Raw genomic sequence first — 23595 nt, 5'->3', positions numbered from 1 at the left:
TGGGTAACCTCGCTGGGGTCTGAAGCTGCCATGTTTTTTGGCCTGCTCAATCTTACCTTGACTTGGAACAGGCCACAACTTGGAACAAGCTTTTCATCATAGCTGCGAATTGCTGGGTACATTGCAATGCTTATAAACACCCGAACACGTCAGCGTTTGTTGTTTTATTTCGTTTCTGCACGTGCAATCACCACAAGTATCTCTTAAACTCAGAAGAATTACAAAATTTAAGCTCCAGAATCAAACTTACAAGCTGTTCCAACTCCTATAAAAGTGTTAATTTGTCCAATTCGGACACATGTGACATTTCGGGCATCTCCCGGAGGTGTATGTTGAACATGACTGTTCTGTGATTGTCAATTGTGTGACAAGGGAGCCATTTCTTATCAACCGTTTCATCGGAGTGCTTGCTTGAATGCTTAAGCCACTTGGTGAGCGCTCCAAGCTGCTTGGTTGTTTGTTTCAGGAAAAAGTACACTTGCTTTCTATCTCGCATCGATTAGACGTACGCTCCGCCTTTGTTGGGTGCCGGTAGTGCTGTGCAGTGGGTGCTCAGGAGGTGTCTCATCCACTGAAAATGTGCAATTTTATTTTTACAGGACATCACTGTTTAACCTTCTTGTGCGATCTCCATTTGTAATCCACCTCTCACTTTGACATTGATACGTATTTAAAAAAAAAAAAATCAAAACAATAAGATTCATCCAACCAGGTGATCACCATGTTTGTTCTGGCTGTGAAGGCAAAAAGTATAGATCGACATTTTATGATCTGTGGCTTGGTACATCTTTGAATTGAATTTTGCTAATTAGCCACTTTAAATCCTCTTTCAAAGAACGCTGTTTCAAGGTAAATCTTTGTGTTGGTCCTTTCTATATACTGTGTGTGTGTTTTCTATCGAACACACATTCATGCACTCGACATTACACACGCACATGCACTCGACATTGTGTACACACACGCATTGAGTGTCTTGTGTCGGGACAACCATTATTCAAAGAAAGATGAAGGGATTGTTTCAATGATCATTTCTTGTGACCATCCCTACCTTGTTTACATACTTTTTGGAGGAACAACGTGACATCCTTTTGCATTAATTTTTTTTATTGGGATTCGCTATATATCCGTTATTGTCGGGTTGTGTGTGTGTGTGTGTGTGTGTGTGTGTGTGTGTGTGTGTGTGTGTGTGTGTGTGTGTGTGTGTGTGTGTGTGTGTGTGTGTGTGTGTGTGTGTCTCTCTGCAACGCGAGGCTCCACAGCACAAACCAGCAAATCGATTTCGATGAAACTTGGCGAACAGGTGCCATATGCGCTGGGAGTGTGCGCGTTTGAGTTTCGTTGCTGAGCAACCACCCGTTGCTATGCAGCGGCCGAAAAACCGCGTTTTTAGAACCCAAACGGTAACTGACCTAGAGCGGCTTCTATGATAGGTAGAGTGACCGGACCAACTCCTGCCTATTCCTTGCATCCCCATCTAGTTATCGCAACGGCATAACGTTCCTCTATCTCTCATAGTTTCCGAATGGCAGCCCTCCGAATGCGGAAAGGTGGTGAACCAGGGAATATGTTAAGTGACCTTGACCTCGGAAACCGTCGACGGCGGAACGTTCAAATTCGGTGTATGGATAGAGCTTAATAACTACTACAGAATTGAACCGCAGCATTTTTCCAGATTCAATCACCAAGGGTGTCGGGGTTGAAATACGCGAAATTCGAAAAAAAATACTTTTTCTTGACCGACGTTGACTATTTTCAATACTTGTTTCATTATATTTTAGTTTGATGATTCAATGAATTTTGATAACATGTGATCTAAACATCAACTGCATCTCCAATTCAACTCCTCTTGAGGCAATATGGGGATTCGCTAGATATCCCTTATAAATTAATATCATCAAGGCGAAACGGTTAGAAGTAAACTAAAGCGTCTTGGCATGGTGGCATGGTTGGTAGAACATCTTTTGTCATTTACACTTTCCTCCATCTCCACTCTGAGGAGTGCCAGTTGGCAAAATACGCAATAGGAAAAATCTTGCCAGGCAGAGGAACAATTATATGTGAACCAATATGTCTTGGCAATAAATCTTCGTCGGATCGGTCAGAATGAAAAGCATCGTATCCAGCGCTTCGATCCTAGCGGATCCCTCTTCGCCTACCGGCTTGTTATTATTACTTCCAACATTGAGGGTTTTCATATTTTCTTCCTGTCATTGCCATGTTTGCAAACAGCCCCTCCCCCTCCTAATCTCCTTCCCGGAACCTCTCACACTTCTTGTTCCATTGATAAAGGTGAAGGTAATGTCGAGTGAAAGTAAACTAAAATGAAAACTGTCATGTTAACTAATAAAAATAAGGTGCTTTATGTTCTGTGATAGGCTGTAAATTTTCACTTTCAATGGGTATGCCATTGATATGAGAGAGTGTTGAAAAATTATGCCTCCTATTCCTTTTCTCTAAAACAGGTAAAGATATTCAAAGTAAAACGGCACAGTCCGTACATTTGTTCTTCCCCGTAGTGGGTGCAAAGTTTCATGATTTTGACCCCTGATGTCTCAGTGCTACGATAGTCAAGATTGCAAAGGGCAGCATGATGTTATCAGTGTTGTGAAGTGTGAAGTGCTGTAAATGAGAGTTGGGATGACCGACTGGAGATGAGAGTTGGGTGCACCATTATGATCTTGAGAGTAAGAGACGGTCAATGGAGTACCACCACAAAGAATCATCAGCCCCGACTTGGCTCCTTCAAATTTTCATTACTTCCCCATCCTTCATGGAGAACGTTTTTCTTCAAATGATGATGATTATGTCAAGGCCACTGTGAAGTGCTGGTGAGGTCAGCAGGATGCACAGGTCTATCGTGACGGCATCACAAAGCCATTTGAATGTTGGTAGAAATGTGTGGAACGCAGTGGCGATGATGTTGAGAAATCATTTTCTCAACATAATTCAGGTTGCCTGACTGAGTTTTCTCTCACCTCACTTCTCATCTCATCCTTCCATTCTTTCCCAGCGCACTCACGTCACACTCTGTTCTCCCAGAATCGTACACCTGATTACCTTCCCCAATTCTCAACTGAACGCTCATCTCTTTTAATCCGGTGTTCCTCTAGAACCTCTAGTCTCTCCTCTGTGGACCAGACTCCGTGTCTGTTCCCTCGTGTTACTCCCTCCAGTCCTTCAAGAGTGCTGTCCATTGTCACCACCTTAGTTTTCCTACCCCTCCCCTGCTCTCTTCTTCTCATGCTAACCACCCCTCCCCAATCCTTTCCTTTCTGTCACTCAGATTCATGGACGATGTGCTTGTCTCCTCGTTTCCTTTAAATCTACGATCAATCTGTGGTGTAGCTCCTCCATTACTCTACATTTCTGTACACCTAAATAAAACGTAATGTCGCTTCATGTTGCCTATTTGAATCTGTGTTCGGAGAATTTGAAGTTGTTAGTTTTCCCACAATAAGTGAGCCACAGGCCAGTACCATGTGCTTTTGATGTACAAATACTTCTCTGCATCAATGCACATGCCATACTCAGCAGTTCAAAAATGTATATAAATGAAAATTGAGTTGTGACCATGATAATTGGACATCTTGTGCAGAAAATTGTTTTTCATCAAAATAGTTTGCCTTCCATAGTGCCAACAAGCACTGCTAAGCATGTTATAGCACACATGGCACTTGTAAAGGTATTTATTTATTTTTCATCTTGATTTATGGGTTGACTGACATTGCAGACTAAACTGAAGCGTCTTTCCTGGCAGAGAAGAGACTAAGAAGGCTGAAGGTGTCATATTGAGTGATGGACCAGCACCCAAGAAGCGTAAAATGGATGCAAGTGAAACGACTTTGGTTAAAAAGGTTGTGTGTTTGATCTGCTGTGGGTCCGGCACTCTTGTAGTTAACTCAGTGGGCCTAAAGTGTGTGTGTGTGTGTGTGTGTGTGTGTGTGTGTGTGTGTGTGTGTGTGTGTGTGTGTGTGTGTGTGTGTGTGTGTGTGTGTGTGTGTGTGTGTGTGTGTGTCAAGTGTTGTGCTGTACTGTATTTTCTTATGGTCATGATGGCATACTTGGTCATTTCCTTCTGAAAGGGCACACAAATTTTGATTTGTATTTTGTTTCCTATTTTGCTATTTCTATTGGGGATAATATTATATCGCCAGAAAGAGAGAAACACATTGCCAAGTAAATGTGATGCTAAACAAACTACCATGCCTCATAGTTCTATTTAAAAGCACTTGAGTAGGTTGATTGTCTTTTCTATTGAGGTTAGTCTTAAAGAATGAGTTGATATCCATACCTATTTATTATTGCTCTAGCCTTTTGATATCCTTCTGAGATTTTCTGTCTCTTGCAGACCTTTGAGTTCTGTACTCTGAAAGACGCTCTCACTATCGACTGGACGACAGAACAACGAAAGAAAGCACTCAAGAAGACTCCTTCAGATTACTTCTTGCTTAAAGGTGCGGAGGATCCATTCTCCTGTGTGATACCCTCATGATTGACTTCTGTTGTGAGAAATGCAAACGGCCTGTTCTTAACTTCCCTTTGCCCCTCTCGAATAACTTGAGCAATCTTATAACGTTTCATTGAAGAGTTTGGTGAGAGCTTTGATACGTCTGCTGTCGTGTGCGTGGGTTTTTTTCGCAAAGTCGCAGAGCCCCGTGTGCCTCTTGATAAAGGCAGTTTGGCCACCAAGAGGGAGGATGACTCATCCTAGCCTTGGCCTGCTTTGCCACGAGACAGGCTTATAACCCCAGTGTCGCCCCCAAGTCACCCCCTCACAAGCCAACCCATCGTGGCCTGCATTTCTTGGCACAGTACTTTCGAACGATGAACGGCTTTGTCACAGTGGCTTGCTCTGTCATTGTGGTAAACCGATCAGATCAGGTTGGAAAGAAAAATTAGGGTCGGCACGATGTCTTAAAGGTTAAACGCATAGTGGTTTCAGGAGTGTTAAAAGATCTGGTGTTGCGAAGCTGAAGGGGGAATGCTTCTGTAGGCCATCGTGCATTCATTTGCACACCAGTGGACAATCGATCCGAGTTTGGTTTACTAACCACAAGTATTTCATATATTTGTTCAAAAATTTTGTTTTATTATTTGAATTTTGATTTGTGTAATTTTTGTGATTTTTGTTTTTTACTTAATTCTAACGGTAAAATGAAAATGTACGTCTTTTTCCCTTTTGTTTTGGTTATTTTAGAACCCTGTTGTGAAATTCCGATTTGCTATTTAATACAGCTCGATTTGCAAATTGAAGCCAATAATGTTATCGTTTATAAAACACAAATACGTATCGGTTTATTTTTGTTCAATCGACACTTGCACGTGGTTCAGTGTTTCATTATGTGCTTACTTTGGGTTTTTCGCACCCAGGTTATTGACGACATTTTACAGTAAAACATGATTCATGTTTTCAGGATTTTCTGTGTGTATCTAACTTCACATTACTTCGTGCACGTATGCTTCGTCAAGGCACAAATTATTTCCTCGAATCGTATCAACGGAATTGATTTTATATCTGTCATATTATTGTATTTCACAGTTGTTTTGGTGCAGTTTGAGATCGAACAGGAAATGATTTCCACATATCTCAAATTGCTTGTGTTCGCAGTCGAGTAATTTGCAGCTGTTTGACATATTGAGCATCGCTCATGGTTTTGCAATATATATAATCTTGCCGATTGCACATAGAAATTTTGTAATAATGACATTGGATGTCGTTTTATTTTATGCTTTATCGAGTTTTGGAGACTTGGCAAGCCGTTTTCTTTCTTTTTTTTCAAATTGTATAAAAATGTTAAATTTGCTCTTTAATTCTTCCGTGAGACTTGCTGCTCATGGTTGTTTTAAGAGCATGGTTATATTCGTAAAGCAAACTTGTTTTCCTTCTTGTTAGTCATACCGTGCACACCACAAAGCAATGTTTTAACACCTTGTTAAACCCGATGCCTTTACCTCCAACACAAACTTTGGATGAATGATATTATTATTTTTGTTTTTATTATTATTGTTATTATTATCCTTCACAAAATATTTTTTTCAGGATTGTGTAATGAAAATATATTTTGAATTTCTGACGGCTTTTCTCTACTTTTCTTTTCGACATTCTTCTTTAAAAAAAAAAGATATTTCTGCTTGTGGACCTCTTCATGATTAACGTTGCCTTGTACGACTGACTGTACAAGTATTGCCACCAACATGACATCATGATGTAGTCACCAGAATTGTGGATTTTTTTTATTTTTATTTTTTGCCGAGTGGCAACACATCACTCAGCTAATTTGTTAGACAGTGACGAAATAGACATTTTCAGGAGGAATTATTACCTGCTTGCTTTTACCTGTTTTCGTTTTCTTCATCTCATCACTCCTTTGTTAAGTAAGGATACTGAGATGAATCAGTCTTCAGTTTGGAAAAAAAAAAAAAACTATGGTTTTAGAGTAGTTGTGTTTAATCAGAGTTGGTTAGTTTCATTTATTTTGCAATTCCATGTACTGTATTTAAGACGGATACACTCGTCTTCTCTCCTTCATATTAGCAAATGTGAATGAGAAAAATAATTGTCTTTGAGCAAAGGAGAAAGCAAGAGTTTGGTTCCTCAAAATAGTTATATTGTTTAAGAGATCGACATTGTTCGATCGAGTTGAATACGTTCCACTCCAAGTGTTTCTTTAAACCGGGTAAAGTTAACTTCAAAGCCCAGGGTCACTCTACAATTGTTAAACAAAGCCAAGTGTAGTTGTATTTTTTTTTTTTGTCCTTGAAATCATCCTGTTCATTACTGCAACACACACTCCTCCCCCTTTTTATGCTGTTTACCCCAAAAAAATTTCCTTCTTATCAGCGGACTATGAGTCACTGTGCAGGAGCAACAGTGACGCGCCCACAGTACGTGCACTGGGAGAGAGTTTCCAGTTAAACTTCCTTTTGGCTGCTGTCGTTCGATAATGCCAAATCCAAGCCCACAGGTTTGACCCTGGTATTTAGCGTGACATCACCCCAATATCTCAAACTGTGCCATTTTATGATATATATATATATATATATATATATATATATATATATATATATATATATATATATATATATATATATATATATATATATATATATGTGTCTGTAACAAGTCTGTGTGATACCTTCATTTATAAATCCTTCTATTTTCTGTGCTACATAGGCACACTCGTGTTTCAGTTCTTTGATGCGCCGTGCAATTGTGCCATTTTGGTGATTGATTTTTCAGTGTGTCACTTGGTGATTTCCGTTTTCTTTTTAAAATCGCAACAAATCAGAACTATTATTGCGTTGTCGAAGATTACTTTGGAAAGCACGTAATCTGTTTTATTTTTTTTTTTGTATCCTTAAAATTTTTTTAAAGGCAAAGCATTTTGTTTCTCTCTTATTGTCAGTTTTTACAATCGCTATTGTGCTGCAATAGGAGCTCCTTTTGAAATCCCAGTTGCAATCGAAAATGTATTCTTCATCAACACATGCGATGCATTAAATTATAAACTGTGTCTTGTTTGTTGTTGCAGTCCATGGCATTAATCGATCATTCAAAAAGTCTTGGTGTCTTGCCTAAAGTATCTATTCCACAATTTTATATGTACAAAAAAAACCAAACAAACGAACAAGAGTCTCCAAATAACGATGATTATTGGTCTCTCACGTTAATATAAACCAACATTTCATGATCATTTGTTGTCTTTATCAACACCTTTTAAAGCCTGACATATGATTATGCATCAAATATTTTAATGAGTTTTTGTGACTTAAAAGTGACAAAAAAAGCTTCAATCATCTTGAGCCAAGCCAATGTTGATTTCTTATTGATAACAAACTTTATGATTGGCTTTGCTTCAAGGCAGCAACTGTTGTTGGACTTTTGGTTTTCTATAGCAGGTTTTTGAGAACTCTAAGGTTTGTTTTTATGACTCTTTTCTTAGCACGTGCTCTATAAAGATGGTATCTTTGTCACTAAAATTGCTTTGTGCAAGGCAGCCTTCAAAGAACCCGAGTGACTACAGAATTTTGTTGCAGTTTCTTGGAAAAAGTATTCCATGATAAAGCTTGTTGGCCGCTTATGCTCTGATAATTTCTGACTAAACCTTATGTTGGGTTTTCCCGAATGCTTGGCGAGTTGCATTTTAATTCAACCGCCGAAGTCCCCTCGACGTTCCACTTTGCTCATTGAGACGTTTTAACTTATCAGTTGCCAGAGCGTTGTGTTCACTGCCACAGTGCCAGTTGCTCGCTTTCCAACCTGCTGCTGTTCATGGACATCACAGTGAGACGAGTAGCGTGTTTATGATTTCATACCTGTCTACTTGGTTATTTTATTTTCTTCATTTAAGAAAGTAATCCATGAAATGTCTTTATTTCTTTGTTTCTTGTTCATCTTTCATGTCCTTTACTAAGCCTGGTGTTGGTTTAACGGTTATAGTATCGGTTTACTGGAAACGGGGGGCACTGCATCAGCGGCACAGCTGCGCTCCCAGAAATGATGCAACCAGCAGCCACAGGCTGCATATGAAATAATAACAATGTCCTTTACTTGTGTTTTGTTGTGGTTTTATATTTATTTATTATAATATATATTATACACAGCCTTCCCACATATCAAAACACTGTGATCTCAGCTTCACATCTAATACACAGTGTTGAGATGTCTATAAACCTCCTTGCTCTTCATGTTAAAGGTGCAATTTTATCACCTAGTGTTGTCCTGCTGTATTAGTCTTGGGCAGTGTTCTCTACAATTATACACCACAATATTGGACGAAAATGCAGATTTTCTTATCTGTATGATATTGCTACAGTGGTGACCTGTGCCATTAATGATTTGTGCTTCCTGATGTTGTAGGTATGTTGTATTGTTTATGTTTAGAATATTGGCCATTTATGTTAATGAATTGGGACAATTATTTGTTAAACTAATTTAGTAATACTGATTAGAGTCAAATGTAATCGACTTGCTGATAGTGAAATCAAATGTTTCTGCGGCACCATACATGCACGCAATGTAATCCACACGTGGTCGTGCTGATTAGTCTGTCATTTCGGTGAACGCACGAGGTGGGTGACCTTTTCGGGGTGGGGATCAAACCAGAAAGAGGGAAGTTTGTATCGCGGGGATCCTGTTTTGAAAGGTGACGTGTTTCACACTAAGGCTCCAAAGTCCAGCAACAGCTAAAAGGGCATGCAAAGGAGTTAAAGAAGTACAAAACCTTAGTACGAACATAAATGAAAGGAGAGCACACCACAGTCTACAGGGAGCCGATAGGAATGTGGGTGGTGAAGTGCAATTGCCTTTGAGTCAAGTGTGGTGAAGTGTAGACAGTGTAACGAGACCAAATGGAATAATTATTGTGAGTAAAGGTATTTCACACCTTTTGAATACCTTCATCTCCTTTATGAAAATTGACATTTGTTTCACTTTTTTTTTGTCCTTTTTATTAACCACCTAAGGTGTATTTGGATTTACTTAAAGATTGTTGGGCCAAATTCCCAACAGTTTTTGTTTTTTTTCAATCCATATTGCACAATTTGGGGGGGGGGGGAGGGTTGGGTGGGGAGACCATCAACATCTTGTAAATTTTGCAAGACTGAGCAGTTTCAACACTGTACTACAAATTCTCACATGATAAAGAGTGTGTGATATCTCTAATGCCGTTATATGACGGTCTCCTAAAATGGAATCTCCTCTATTTTCCACATTCAGCACTGATCCCCCAGAACTCTTCAAATCCAATCTTTCTTGCTGCCCCATTGTTTTCGCTCTATCTCCTCTCCTTCCTCCCCCAGTCTCCATCGCGTCAATGTGTTGATCCACAAATCCATTCCTTACTCTTCTCAAGGACTCACCTATACCTCTTTGTTCCTTTCTTTTGTAGTCTGTATAATCACCTCCTTTATTCTGTACATTTAATCCTCTGGTCATTGGAGATGGTGGCTCACTGCTAAATGTTGCTGTACCTGGTACCTGGTACCTGCCATTGTTTTATTACCTCCGCCGTGGAAGGAGGTACCCTTGTCTGTTTGATTGTGTTCGGGTTATCTCAAAAAGTTGTCGAGGGATTCAGATGAAATATTGTGGGCAGGTTGGATGTGTGACAAGGACGAACTGATTAGATTTTGGTGAAGATCCGGATCCAACGACTGAAATTTTTTTAGTGATTCTTCACCATTGAGAGATAGGGCCAAAAAGGATATATAGCACGCTATCTCAAAAAGTTGTAGACGGATTCGGACAAATCTTGGTGGATACGTTGGGTGTGTGATGAAGAAGAATTTTTTGGTGAATTTCCGAATCCGGATCCGATGATTACCTCCACCACCGAAGGTGAAGAAGGTTATGTTTTGACCCCTTTCTCTCTGTCTGATCGTTTGTGTGCAGGATATCTCAAAAAAGTTGTAGATGCATTCAGAAGAAACTTGGTGGACATGTTGGGTGTGTGACAAGGAGGAATTGATTCGATTTTGGTGAGGTCTGAATCCGGATCCGGATCAGGATATGAGAATTATTTATTTTTTTTAGCCTGGTGTTGGCTTCGTGGTTAGGGTGGTCAGGTGGCTTGGGATCCAAAAGGTCCTGAGTTCAAGCCCCGTTGGCCGCTGAATTAATACACCAGGGGGTTGACTCGGCCTGTCATCCTTCTGAGGTCGGCGAAACGAGTACCAATGTGCACTGGTAGAGGGGTACAGCATCAGCGACACAGTCGTGCATCCAAGAAATGATAGCTGCCCCGGCAGCTAAGCTGCCATACGCAAGAAGAAGAATATTTATTTTTTAAAGTGATTCTTCGTCATTGAGAGAGAGGGCCAAAAATGAGATATAGCATGATATTTCAAAAATGTATTGGGCCCGATATATTCTCGTGGATCAGGTATTGCGTGACGGAGGTATGCGCTCTACCGAGTGCCCTTCTAGTTTGATATTTCATTGACACCAGCCTTTCGTGGCACTCCACTTCCAGCTTTGTCATATTCTCACTGCTTCTGTGTGCCTGTGCAGCTCTTCTTCAGTCATGCCACTGAGTTTGGTTGCCACTGTGACCACATATCCTGTCATCCAGCTCTTCCATAAGTCTTGAGTTCTTTGAATTTAAAATTTTGGCTGCAACAAGCTTCAAAGTTGTGCAAACTTGGACAGATGGTCACTTTCCTCGGATAGTATAAAATTTGAGTTCTGACAGCAGAGTGGATTATCCCGAATACCACTGGAACATGGCTTCCAGTGAAATGTGAAACCCCTTCAAAATAGTTTCCCTCCCGTCTCACACAATTGTCCATCCTCTTCTTCCATGCTTCGATGCACCCCCGGAAGGCTTCTTCTGGAATCCTCCGGAGCTCCGTCGTCACGGCCCTTTTGGTGGCCTCCACATCAGGAAATCGGGTCCCCTTGATCACCCCCTTGAGTTTGGGGAATAGGAAAAAATCACAAGGGGCCAAGTCTGGCGAATACGGGGGTTGCTCCAGAGTTGGCACGTTCCTCTCCACCAGAAACTATCGGATGCTCAGGGCACTGTGAGCAGGGGCGTTGTCATGGTGGAGCACCCAGACGACGTTCTCCCACAGATCCCTCCTCTTGTCCCAGACTGATCTCATGAGGCGCCGGAGGATCTCGTTGTACACGTATTGATTCACTGTTTGACCCTGTGGTAGAAACTCGAAGTGGACAATACACTTGATGTCAAAAAACGTGATGAGCATCACCTTGACCTTCGACTTCGACATCCTTGCTTTCTTTGGTCTTGGTGATGCCAGACTTTTCCACTGACGACTCTGCCGTTTGGTCTCTGGATCGTATTTGAATATCCACGATTCATCGCCAGTAACGACTCTCCCGAGCAGGTCTGGATCGTCCTTCAGGCGCTTGATAATGTCTTGACGGAGTGAGTTTTTGCTGTTTCTGGTCCTCGGATAACAGCTTGTGGACCATCTTTGCGCATTTCGAGATTTTCAGTGATGATGCTCCAGACAATGTCCTTGTTGATCGAAAGTTCCTCATAAATCATCCTCACCGTGAGTCGACGATCTGCACGCACCATCTGATTCACACGCTCGATGTTGTCCGCCGTTCTGCTCGTTGAAGGTCTTCCAGACCGTGGATCGTCTTCAAGCTCCTCCCGTCCCTCTTTAAACCTCTTGTGCCATTCAAATGCACATGTACGTGACATCGTTTCTTCCCCGTAGACTTGCTGCAGCATTGCGAAGGATTCGGAAGGTGTTTTTCCAAGCTTGGCAAGAAACTTCAGATTGGCTCTCTGTTCACGACTCAGACGAGACAACGTGTAAAGCACGGCCTACAAAAAAAAATCACAATGAGCGCAGTCAACCATCACCAATCATATATATTGCTGGAATGTTGTGAAAGACTGTGACGCAACCCGTTCATTCAAGTTGTGCAAGTGGAGCACACAGCAGGCTCAGTCCTGATACTTTTTCGACGGACCTCGTACATAGTTACTTACATTTCGATTGAAGGTGTTTCATGTAAACAAGTCAAAGTGATTGAGAGATACGATGGAAGGGTTTCTTTCTCGCCCGCCAGTGTTGTGTTTGAGACTAAGGAGACGCTATGGCATTTCTGGCTAGAGTCTTTTCTTTGGCTGTTGGTGTTTGCCTGTTTGAGCTGTGCATCGCAGCATGGTACATCCTACCTTGTGGTATGCTTCAGCCAGTATTCTGTTGTTTCAATTGAAATGCAGCACTGCACCTGTGTCGGGCGGAGCGCTGCACGTCAACTAAATTGAAGGCACTGTTTCCCTAAGTCTTCCTTTATCAAAGCTCCATCGGTTCCACTCGTCGCAACAGGATTTTTGAACAATTTGGACTGCTCCAGTTTTGCTCTCTTTTCTCTCGTTTACTTGTACCCAAGTGTGATCCCACTTTCAGTCGATTGCCTTTTTTAATCCTCTTTTTCTCCTTCCGTGAGTGTAGATCTACAGAAAAGAAAGAAAACAAAACAATCATAGGAGGACTTCTAATGGAACATTTGATGTTTGTTTCTTTACTGGGTGTACCAATAAATCTTTAAACCATGAACTAAATTGATTATAAAGGAGTATGAATTCGATTTTCTTAATGTTTTGGAAGGATTTCTCCAGCATCTCTCACCCAGTGGCACAATTGCATTGTGCTGCAATGGCGGCAAAACTTTCCTTTGTTCAGTTATTGCTTCCAGGGATTTTGTCCAAATTGCGATGTCCGAGTTTTCAAAAATGGCAGGTGCACTGTTTGGCGCCGGCCGAATGAATGCACGCAGAAAGGTTGTGCATGGATTTCGGTCCAAATGAGGGCAATTTTTTACCACGTCTCCTTTGTCTGTCTGTCTGTGTCTCGTCACCATAGCAATAAAGTTGCTCAAACTTGGAGGAATTTGCCACCATTTTTGTCTGATAATGTGATAAATTAATTTTTTTGAGGCCTTGTATAATTGTCGCTTGAGCCTCATTGAAATGCCCTTTTTTATTGCGGGGTGTGTGGAAGGGGTAAAGGGGAGTAGGGGTGTGGGGAGGATGGGTAAAGGAGGGTAGTAGGGCAAGGGGGGGGGGGTATCTACTGAAATGTATTTATTTATACCATGCGCCCTCTGCTGGACCAATTAATGCAAGAGGGCCTTCACAGATGGACCAGCACCTTTTAGTGTTTGTGTTTGTACAAGCTTTGGACTTGAAATTTTGACTCCACATCTCCATCTTTGTAAAAATAATCGTCCATAAATAAGTTTCCTATTTTATCTTGTGGAAATTTCAGGACATTGTGACCACCACCTTTGCATGAGCATGGTGTGAGTTTTTGATAAGGCCTTGTCGAGTGCACCCTCCTTGTCAATGCAGAAGGAAATAGATATTTTGGTTCCTTGCCTTTAGTTGTACAATTGCATTCAACGGTTGCAAGTTTGAATTTTTACACGTTTTTCATCTGACAGTGAAAATGTTAAAACAATCGCCTTTTGATTACCTTCCCCCCCCCACCCCTGTCTAATTGATAATCCTTGACTTTTTTTCTTGCTTGCTTCAATATCCACTTGTGGTTTGTAATTTGTTCAGTGCACAACAAAGTACTACTTGTGAAGCTATGAATAGAGAATCTGAGCCACCTTCTTCTTCAAGGCTGTGCGGTAGCATCATTGAGGCCACAGCTGTGCCGCTGCTGCAATTCCTTCTGTAGGTTATGGCAGGAATCTGTAATTTGACCAGGATGCCTGTGATAGCTCGTCTACTCTGTGCTAAGGACACCGTGGGATTTATAATGTCTACCAACTAAATGCCGGCAGACGGGACACAGAGTTTAAGGTCAATCTTCGGGGCGACGCACACACATTGATGAACCACCCTGTCTGTGAAACACCAGGATTACAGTTTGTAGCTTGTCTGCAATTCAAACCCAAGCTGGACAGCTTGGTGGAAGCGAGTGCGCGTACTTCTACGCAATCCTGCCAGCCCTCTGAGCTTTCTCGTGCAGTAACCATGAAATTGGATTATTTCATTTTGACTGCTCAATAGAGAAGGAAGTATAGACTAACATTAAAGCCACAAGACAGGACCAAGATACAAGGTGATGTCTTGTATACCAATGAAAAGCAACTTTGTGACTTCAGGTGTGGTTTTTTTGGAAGAAAGGAACATTCTATTTGTCCATTGCCTTATTCATTCCAGCACTGATGTCTGGCTGAGAGACCTGAGCAACCCTGGTACACCATCTCAGGAAAGTGGCACACATCCATCAGATACCTTCGCCAAATCCTCGGTATTAAGTGGTGACACATGAAATCCAACAATGAGGTGCTTGACCTCGCAAAGTCTGAATCCATTGAGATAACAATATGTTGCAGCTGACTTCGCTGGTTCGGACATACCTGCCCATGCACGACCTTCACCTGCCCAAGTAAATCTTGTTAATGAGCTCAGCATTGGCAGCCAGAAGAGGGGTCATCCCAAGCAACGTTGGAAGAACTGTGTTAAGCAAGATGTAAAGCTCTTTGGGTCTGAAGATGGCTGGTATGACTTGCCAGCGAACCGCAATGTGTTCTACTGACGCCACTGCCTGTTGAATGGGAGAAAGTTAGCAGAGCAGACCCTGCACGACCGGTCCAGTGCCACACGACACCGCAACAGAGCTCGACAAGCGAGATGTGTGTAGCATCCCCCATCTGTCACTTGTGATGGGGATGGTGATGATGATTATGATGATTCGTTCAGAACAGATTTGTTTGGATTCAAATGAAGTTGGGTTCATCTCGTCTTGTCACTTACATTCGGAGCTTACCTTCTATCCGTGTTCTACTGTTAACTTTTCTGCTTTCAATTAGTGTTTTTACTCGCACCTAGTTTTGCATTGGCAGTATATATATATATATATATATATATATATATATATATATATATATATATATATATATATATATATATATGTATATGTATATGTATATAAAATGACCGTTTTTACAGCCATTTTTCCATGCTGTGTGCAGGGGTTTGGCTTTTTCTTGAGGCAATGTTTTATGGCCGGATGCCCTTCCTGACGCCAACCCTGGTCGCCTCTTACGACACACAGGGATATGGTACACCTATTCTAACCAGGGCATACACCGGGACCAGTACACTGGCACTCATTTCGCCGACCTCGGAAGGATGACAGGCTGAGTCAACCCCCTGGTGTTAATTCAGCAGCCAACGGGGCTTGAACTCGGGACCCTTGGATCCCAAGCCGCCACCCTAACCACTAAGCCAACACCAGGCTTGTATATGTATATGTATATGTATGTGTATATATATATATATATACACACACTCGCCTCTGAGTCATATGACCTTGGTTTGAATGCCGACAAAGCTATAAACCGTCATCCTGTTTTGCAGGTTCGGCGAAGCATCAATGGGTGTGCCATCCCTCGGATGGACGTTAAACTGGGCATTCCATCTGCTGACATTAGTTGGTGGACAGGAAAGATTCCACCTTGTCCTTAATTAAGAGTATGTGAGTTATCAGCACCCTGAACGAATTATCAATCCCTTCGTGCTCAGCATTGGAGTGGTAATCCGTCCGGGGTTGTAACCCGAGCCAAGAAACTGCTACAGCAGAACCAACACACAGAGACATGAGAAAGAGATAGAATATGAATGGTGCACAGACATACTTAGGCCACACCTGGTTTTGGAATTTGAAATAATTCTAGCCATTTTCATGTTTTTACAAACTGCCCAAAATACATTTCGGCCTTCCCTTGTTTTGTTAATGTGGTTTACACAAAATGTGGTGGTTTTGATTGGAAATTTGAGAATACTGGTGCGTGTTGTAATCGTCTGACTATTTATTTTCAATTCTCTAAGTTGATTCTGATTGCTAAAGCAAGAGGAAACAAGATGAGCATTTAACAATCCAGCATCTTGTCGGGGTATACAGATTGCCGTTGATTTGAGAATGAACCGTCAATATTAATGTAGATATGCATACAGTCTCTGTCTGACACACACACACACACACACACACACACACACACACACACACACACACACACACACACACACACACACACACACACACACACACACACACACACACACACACACACACACACACACACACCGATTGCAATAGCCTCTACCGTTTCTTCAGGAATGGGCAAAGCTAGCTCGGAACAGCAATTCTCCAAATGTTGTGTTAACACGTTTTATACGACGTGATGATCATAGTTTGATGTTTTGCTTGATGGTCGTGTTTGATGGAGTGACTAATGCTGCTCACATAATGCACACACAGCGAGTGAACTATATTGAAGTCGCAAAAATCAGGGTGGCCGATCTCGGTATTGTTGGATGATGTTTCATCACATTGCCAAGTTGGTCCTCGTTTTGGAGTTCCAATCACTGCTGGAGTGTTCTTCAGATGCAGGTCAGGAAGGATGGTCCACAATCAATATTTATACATTTTGTAGCTTGTTTGTTTGTCACCCTTGCTTTCTCAGTAGCGGCTGTTTGATCAAGCTCCATTGCATCTGCAAATGCTCGACTGCATTATTTTTTTCCCCCTGCAGAGGTTTAGGCTCATGGAGGACAAGGGGTGGAGGGTTAACAGACCGGGAGATTTGGGGTGGGGGACAGAGGGAACTCCCAAAGCAGACAAAAACACACAGACGCAGTAAACCATGTGAAGGGGATTGGCAGAGAGGAGAAGGGTTGAAGAGGTTTATGGGCTTTAAAAAGCTGCTCGGAGTGGATATTGGAGAAACCATTAGCCGTCGATGGGCAGCAGTCTTGGATGACATGACGAAGACCCCCAGTCAACACACACTGCAGTTGGTTTCACAGCTCAGGCAAAAGTTGGTTCAATCCACAGAGCTTGCACTTGAATTAATGGCTGGGTTTCACTTTTGCTAATAAGTTTGAAATAGGTGTAAGTGTTTATTATTTAATTGCATTGGCCTGATTATAAGATCTGGTCGATGTTGACGATGAAACTTTGCGACCCAACCTTAAATACTCCGACTGAACCTTCTGCAATGAAAGCGACCACTGTTATTAATTCCTTCGACGAGTTCGCACAATCGAGACGAGTTATTGAGTCTTCAAATGTGTTCGTTAACGATCGTGTTGACAATTAAAGCGCGCATGGAAAACAGGCCTTCCTCGTCGGTGTTCCCCTTTTCCATCGAAGACGGACAGAGTTGCACTGGATTGCATCAGCTGTTAGCTGGGCAAGGAAAGAGCCAAGACGCAGGAAGTTCTGATACACTAAGAATGCACCACAAAAAGGAAACGCCAGAGCAATTTTCTTATGGACGTGGACAGAATTTCCTTGCTCATTGTGAGTTATTTTGGCCAAATCGTTGTGTTCGTCTCCATTGGGATAGGACGGCGGAGGAGTTTATCCAAAATCACATATGTGCGATCTTTTCAAGGATATGTGTGTCACTGTGTCTGTTTGAGTCGGTCTTTTTTTTACAATTATTGGTTTTTTTTGTGTGTGAATATTTTGCCCGTCTTCGAAAGGATGTGGAACAAATCCAGGAAGTTTTAGCTGGTAAAGTCTGACTACACAAACATGAAGCCTTTCTAAAATGCTGTGTTTTGATCCTGTTATGAGCAGTCCATCACAAAACAGCAAGGAAGTGTGATTTATTTGTTCTTGGAGATGAAAGTGATGTTTGGAGGAAATATCTGAACAAAGGCAACTCGAATGCACTCGAGGGAGCTGCTGACTCGCGCCGTTGTTTCTTTTTGATGAAGTCACGGTTGTTTTTTTGATTTGATTTGAACAAACTTATCTCCACATGCACGTTCCCAGTATGTATCGATAAATTTCTTCCATTGTTTTCACTCTCTTCTTTTGGCTTTTGGTTCTGTTTTGTTTTCTGATGCAGTGTTAATGATTTGTTGTTTTGGGTATTAATATGTGATATATACTGCACTGGGAATGATCTCTTACTTTGGGATCAAAAACTGCTTGTCCAATACAGGACTTTCAAAATGACATGATCCACCCCAGACTGCTTGGCGCACATGCACAGAAACCCATCAGAGTAACGTGGTTCACCGCGTCAGCTGAACGTATATGGTGCGTGTCAAATCAGGATTGTTACCTGGAATAGCTCACAAAGCTTCCAAAAGAAGCCAAAAATAAGTTGGAAACTTACCTGCGAGAATAAGGTGCGTCTCCACACAACGTAAGACTTGGAGAACTTTCTGATAATCTCGTCCAAAGAGTTGATATCTTGCAGCCCACACTGTAAAAACTCCTGACCATGTGGGTTTCTGTGCAAAGCCTGTGGACGACGTGTCCTACCCGACCTCCCCAATCATCCCTGCCAGTGAGTGGACTTTTCACCCTGTGAAATTATCTTGTGTGAATATAGCAGGCTTGGTGATTTATTTAATGGATGTCTTCAATTGGAAAGCGGATGCCATCATTACCAACATTCAAGCACACTTCCTAGAGGGAGACACTGTGTCTGGTTTAGTTGCTTCTTAACACTGATGGGTAGGTTATATCTGGGGCTGATCGACACACAGGAAGTATAAAATGATGATATTTACTCTTGACCATGTTGGGGAATAGAAGGGGGGAGGTGGGACAGAAGAAGAACGAATGAGTGGGGGTTTGCAGTGATCCTGGATTTCGGTAGTTTCACCAGAAGGGGGTTGAAGCACAGAAAGAGTAGAGGATGCAAGACCAGAAAGGCGGTGGAATACAGAGACCACCAACCTGTCCGCGATGTTGAAGTGATGAGGCGCAAAACGAAATGCCTATAGACTCAGAATCATTGTGGGAGATTCTAATGATCTTTTAAGGCCTTGGTTTCAAAGGTGTCAAGGTGAGGCAGGGGAGCCAGCCCAGAGGGGAGAGCAGCACTCCATCAAGCTGCAAATGAAGGCCTTGTAGGTGGATAGGATTCAGGTGTGCCAAGGAAGGACTTTGTACGACGGAGGATGCCCAGTCGGCGGCTGGTTTTGTGGTGGGGGTGGGGGGGGTGCCAGACAGTCCTATTGGAGAGAAAGTGTGACATTTGTTCGGATTGAAAGTCGTATTCCAAGTGTTTGACCATCTTGTAACTCTGTCAATGTCTGAAGAGAGGGAAGAGGCTGCGGCCTGCTTGCCTGAAGGATGAGGGATGTCACGGCAGAGGGTGGAGTTATCAGCGAATAGATTGAGGATTTTATAGAGTCAAAGAGATCATTTATGAAGATCAGCAAAAGGAGGCCCAGAGCACTGCCTTGAGGTACTCCATCCTTGATGGTGAGGAGGTGAAAGGATTCTGTTGAGTGCCACACGTTGGCTATAAGAGTAGAGGAAGTCAGTCGGCCATATGTGGAGTTTTCTTGGATGAAATAAGCAGATGGTTGGGAGAGCAAGGTAGGATGCCAGACTGTATCAAAATCACAAGATTATGGTTGGAGAGACTGCTCTCATCTCATGGCTGACATTGAGGGCCACCATCCATTGTTGGGTGAGTAGAACTAGCATGTCCAGGGTAGAGTGACCTGCTCTGAGATGAGGTTATTGACGAATTCCATGACTTCACCGATTCTATTTTGTTTGGTTTTGGGGCCATAAGATAAATTGTACTCGATTTTTGCATCTATTGGTTAAATAAGTGTGTGCGTGTGCTGGTACAACCCCCCCACCTTTCGTCCATGGATATTTCTCGTATTTCTACATTTACACGAACAATTGTGGTTGACCACCCTGAAATGTCCACGCTTTCGTCAACGTACTGAAAATCATGTGAAAAAGACCATTTGAATCGCATATTTCATGCAAGCAAAGGCAGGTTAAAAGTGCCTGGCGAGGAGAACCAAATCACTGTAAACACACACACAACAGCACATGAGCAAAAGGCCTCTCAAATTTTGTAAATTTGAAAGTTCATACATCACTTTGAAAGTCTCGTATTTCCCTCAAATTTTGTAAATGTGCTCAGGGTACCCATGGGTAGGTAATGGGTGGAAAATAAATCCTCCCTCCCCCTCCTCCTCTTATCCCTCCCTAAAGGATGGGGAGACATTGCCGAGGTTAGTGTGTATATTAATATTTGTGTAACTTTGGTGGCAACTTTTAAAAAAAACATCACTGAGTGTTATGCATTCGTCTCATTTACCCTGAATTCTGACTTTACCTTTCTGTTCTTGGTTAGTGTCAGCTGTTTCTGTTCCTTGGTCATGGCTGCTGCCGATCTGAATAGAGATCACCTGACCTGTGAAAGTCACCTCTTCCTCTCAACTGGAGCTTCTTGAGCGCTTTGTGCCTGCTTACTATTTCGATGTGTTTCCTCTCTCTGTTTAGTGCGTTCCACACGTGCATGTGTTTATCTGTTTGTCTGCAGAATAACTTAACAATATGAGCAGCTAGAATTGCCAAATTTGGCACAGAGCTTCATATTGTACACACAGACGTGCATATCCAACACCCGCACGTCGGTCTATGGCTGTGGAATGAGGAAATGGTCCTGCACTAAATTCCATCACATTTTTTTTCCCCTGGGAGCTCAAAGTTGAACTCTTCTGAGACATTCACAATAGGTAGCTCTTTGCGAAATTTGGCTGTTCTTGCTGCCCTCATTGCCGAGGTATTCTTCCGACAAACACACAGACAGGATCATCCCAATACTCATGCGGCAGGCCTACTGCCTTGAGTAATGACATCAAACCAGGTCAAAAGATTTCCCCCATTGTGCCAAGAAGATAATGGCCCCCCTCTGAGACGGCCTTGGGGTACGTCTTTGGACATGTTTAGTGCACCTGAAGATGTGACGGCCATGAAAGAAGAAATGAGAGGATTTGAATGGCTGCGACACTGTTGTAGACAATTCTCCCTTTAATATCCAGAAGTTGAGTGAGAGGTCCCAAATTTGGCTCTGTCAAATGGAAACCAGCACAAATTCAAAGTGCATTAATGGAGAAAACTGTGAAAGTACTGAACCTCCAGAATTACTGGCAACAGAGACGAACAAGCCGTTGGCCGATGTGAAATGTGTACACCTCTGTGACCTTGATAACCACATTGCACCAAACATCTTTTTTGTTCACAGAAAAGACCTTCGTTTCTCCAGTCTGGACAACATAAAAGATTGCAAACAAGTTTGTGTCCACATTATTGGTCAAGGAGAGCAGGAAGTGGTCAGATGACATCCTTAGCGCTCCCGAGCATTAGAAAGCAAGAATGCTTTCTCCGGATGTCGAGGAAGCCATCTTGACCTTTTCGGAAGACGACGACATCTCCTGAATACGTGTCCTGGACAGAAGGACTATGTGACGGTGTTCATTAATGGAGAAAAGCTTCACAAACATAAGAGGCTCATGATGCCAAATTTGAGGAACTGTATATATCAGCTTCAAGGAGAGACCAAAAGATTGAGGCCTTTGAATTAGGATAAATCTACATTTTGCAATTGAAGGCTACACTGCTCTATTTCCTGTTGGAACTAAGGGAACAATGAATTTCTCACATCAGCAACATTTTACCCCAGGTAACTAGTGTTAAATATTTTATCTTTTCGATTATCACCTTTCTCTCTTTATTAGACGAGAAGTTATGGGACTCTGAACAATGGCCAGTTGGCCAGGTCAGGTCAAGCTTTGGTGTAACCTTTTTACCTCGAGGACTGAAATGTTGGCTCAAAATGTATTTGGTGGACCTCTCCAAGTGTAATTTAAATTCGAGAAGGTCAATCTTGGGTGATTGATTTGACATGGAAAATCCCCCCATTGGGATGTTTAACATTCCCCAGTGCATGCTCAGCAGCCTGGAATGGCTTAACATCCCCTCCTGCAGGATGGTGGACTCTGCGGGAAACCAATTCTTCACTGTATACCTTCTGTTCATTAATTTGCTTCCTTGCTTCACTTTTTACAATGCTGTCCACCCGCTCAGCTCTACCTCCACCTTAGTCCTGTTTTCTCAGGTACGACGCAATAATCTTCCTGCAAAAATCCAATTCGGCATTCTTCATGGTGGCATCCTTTACCACGATAACTCCTTTGTTCTCCCTGCTTCCTCCTTCATTTTATTGTCCTAAATTGGACGGAGTGTTCTCAAAAGGAGCCATCGACACATTACTTACACAGAATGGCAGAATATTTGACCTCTATACCCCCACTCATCCCCCAAATTTTCCCCCTTATTGCTTCCATCGCCTATTATTCAGCTTTGGTTTCTCTTTATGTACGTTTCGTCTTATGGAGGATCTTTCTAGGGACGGAGGGTGACAGTCAGACAAACCACACAGACACCCCACGTTGGCTGAAGCTGAATGGCAGGCAAGTCGAGAGATAGGGGTGAGCTGCTATCAGGAAGCCCTTGAGTCGGCATGGGAGACCTCATGAGGTGGTATCTCACTTTATCTTTCTTCATTGATCATCGTCTTCAACTCACCGACTTTCCTTCGTCTTCTTTTCCTACATTTTTTTTTCCCACATTCTCATTTGTTCAGATTCATACATTTAGATGGTTTCTAAAGCAATAATTTCTCATCATGTTTAAGGTGTGCTACTATATCTCGGCGGTTCTAATCAGGTAGTAAATCCAGCAGGCAACAATAAAAGAATGATTATCGTGGGGCAGATAACAGCAATTTTTGAGAGGAATCGTGCAAATCATGATACAAGCATCAAATTTGACACATTTGTTCTCCAGGGGATTCTAATCAAATCTGCCTGATTGGCCATTTGAAAATCCAAATTTTGAAAAATTTGAAAAAAAAAAAAAAAAAAAACTTCAAAAAAGTCAAGATCACGAATCAATGTTGGATGCTGACTAAGATTGGTGAATGTTTCAGAAACATCATCAAAGACGTTCCAAATCTGCCATGCAGTTTTCTTCCCTTTACCGCAGAAGGCAGACACGACGTCACATCCAGTGAACGCATGGAAGTATGGGATCTATCATGCCTTGGCTCCTTGGCCAAAGACAATCCACATGTTCTCAAGACCTAGTTCCTGTAAGGATGGCAGTACAGATATTGCTATGACTAGTACGTCTGTGTCATTAGCCTTCATGATAATGGACTTGCTACCATCCGTCGTTGCATCCCTGGCGTGTACAAATATTCAAGTGTTAGCTTCTTCATGACAACATGGAGACACAGCATCCAGTGAC

General features: G+C 42.2%; 1 protein-coding gene across 2 annotated transcripts in view; it reads left to right on the top strand.

Annotated features, from left to right (window-relative positions):
- Window positions 1–23595, top strand: part of SAE1 (SUMO1 activating enzyme subunit 1) — a 75036-nt gene that overhangs the window by 21311 nt on the left and 30130 nt on the right. For both annotated transcript variants that reach the window (XM_085894474.1, XM_085894473.1), the window contains exons 5-6: window positions 3758–3854; window positions 4349–4454. In XM_085894474.1, coding sequence (XP_085750600.1) covers window positions 3758–3854; window positions 4349–4454 — 203 coding nt within the window. The remainder of the gene's footprint in view (window positions 1–3757; window positions 3855–4348; window positions 4455–23595) is intronic.

Source organism: Eptatretus burgeri, chromosome 9, assembly GCF_056783735.1.
Source record: "Eptatretus burgeri isolate ZD-2024b chromosome 9, Ebu_testis_v1, whole genome shotgun sequence".
In the NCBI taxonomy this organism is placed as follows: Eukaryota; Metazoa; Chordata; class Myxini; order Myxiniformes; family Myxinidae; genus Eptatretus; species Eptatretus burgeri.
This window is presented reverse-complemented; position numbering and strand designations above follow the sequence as displayed.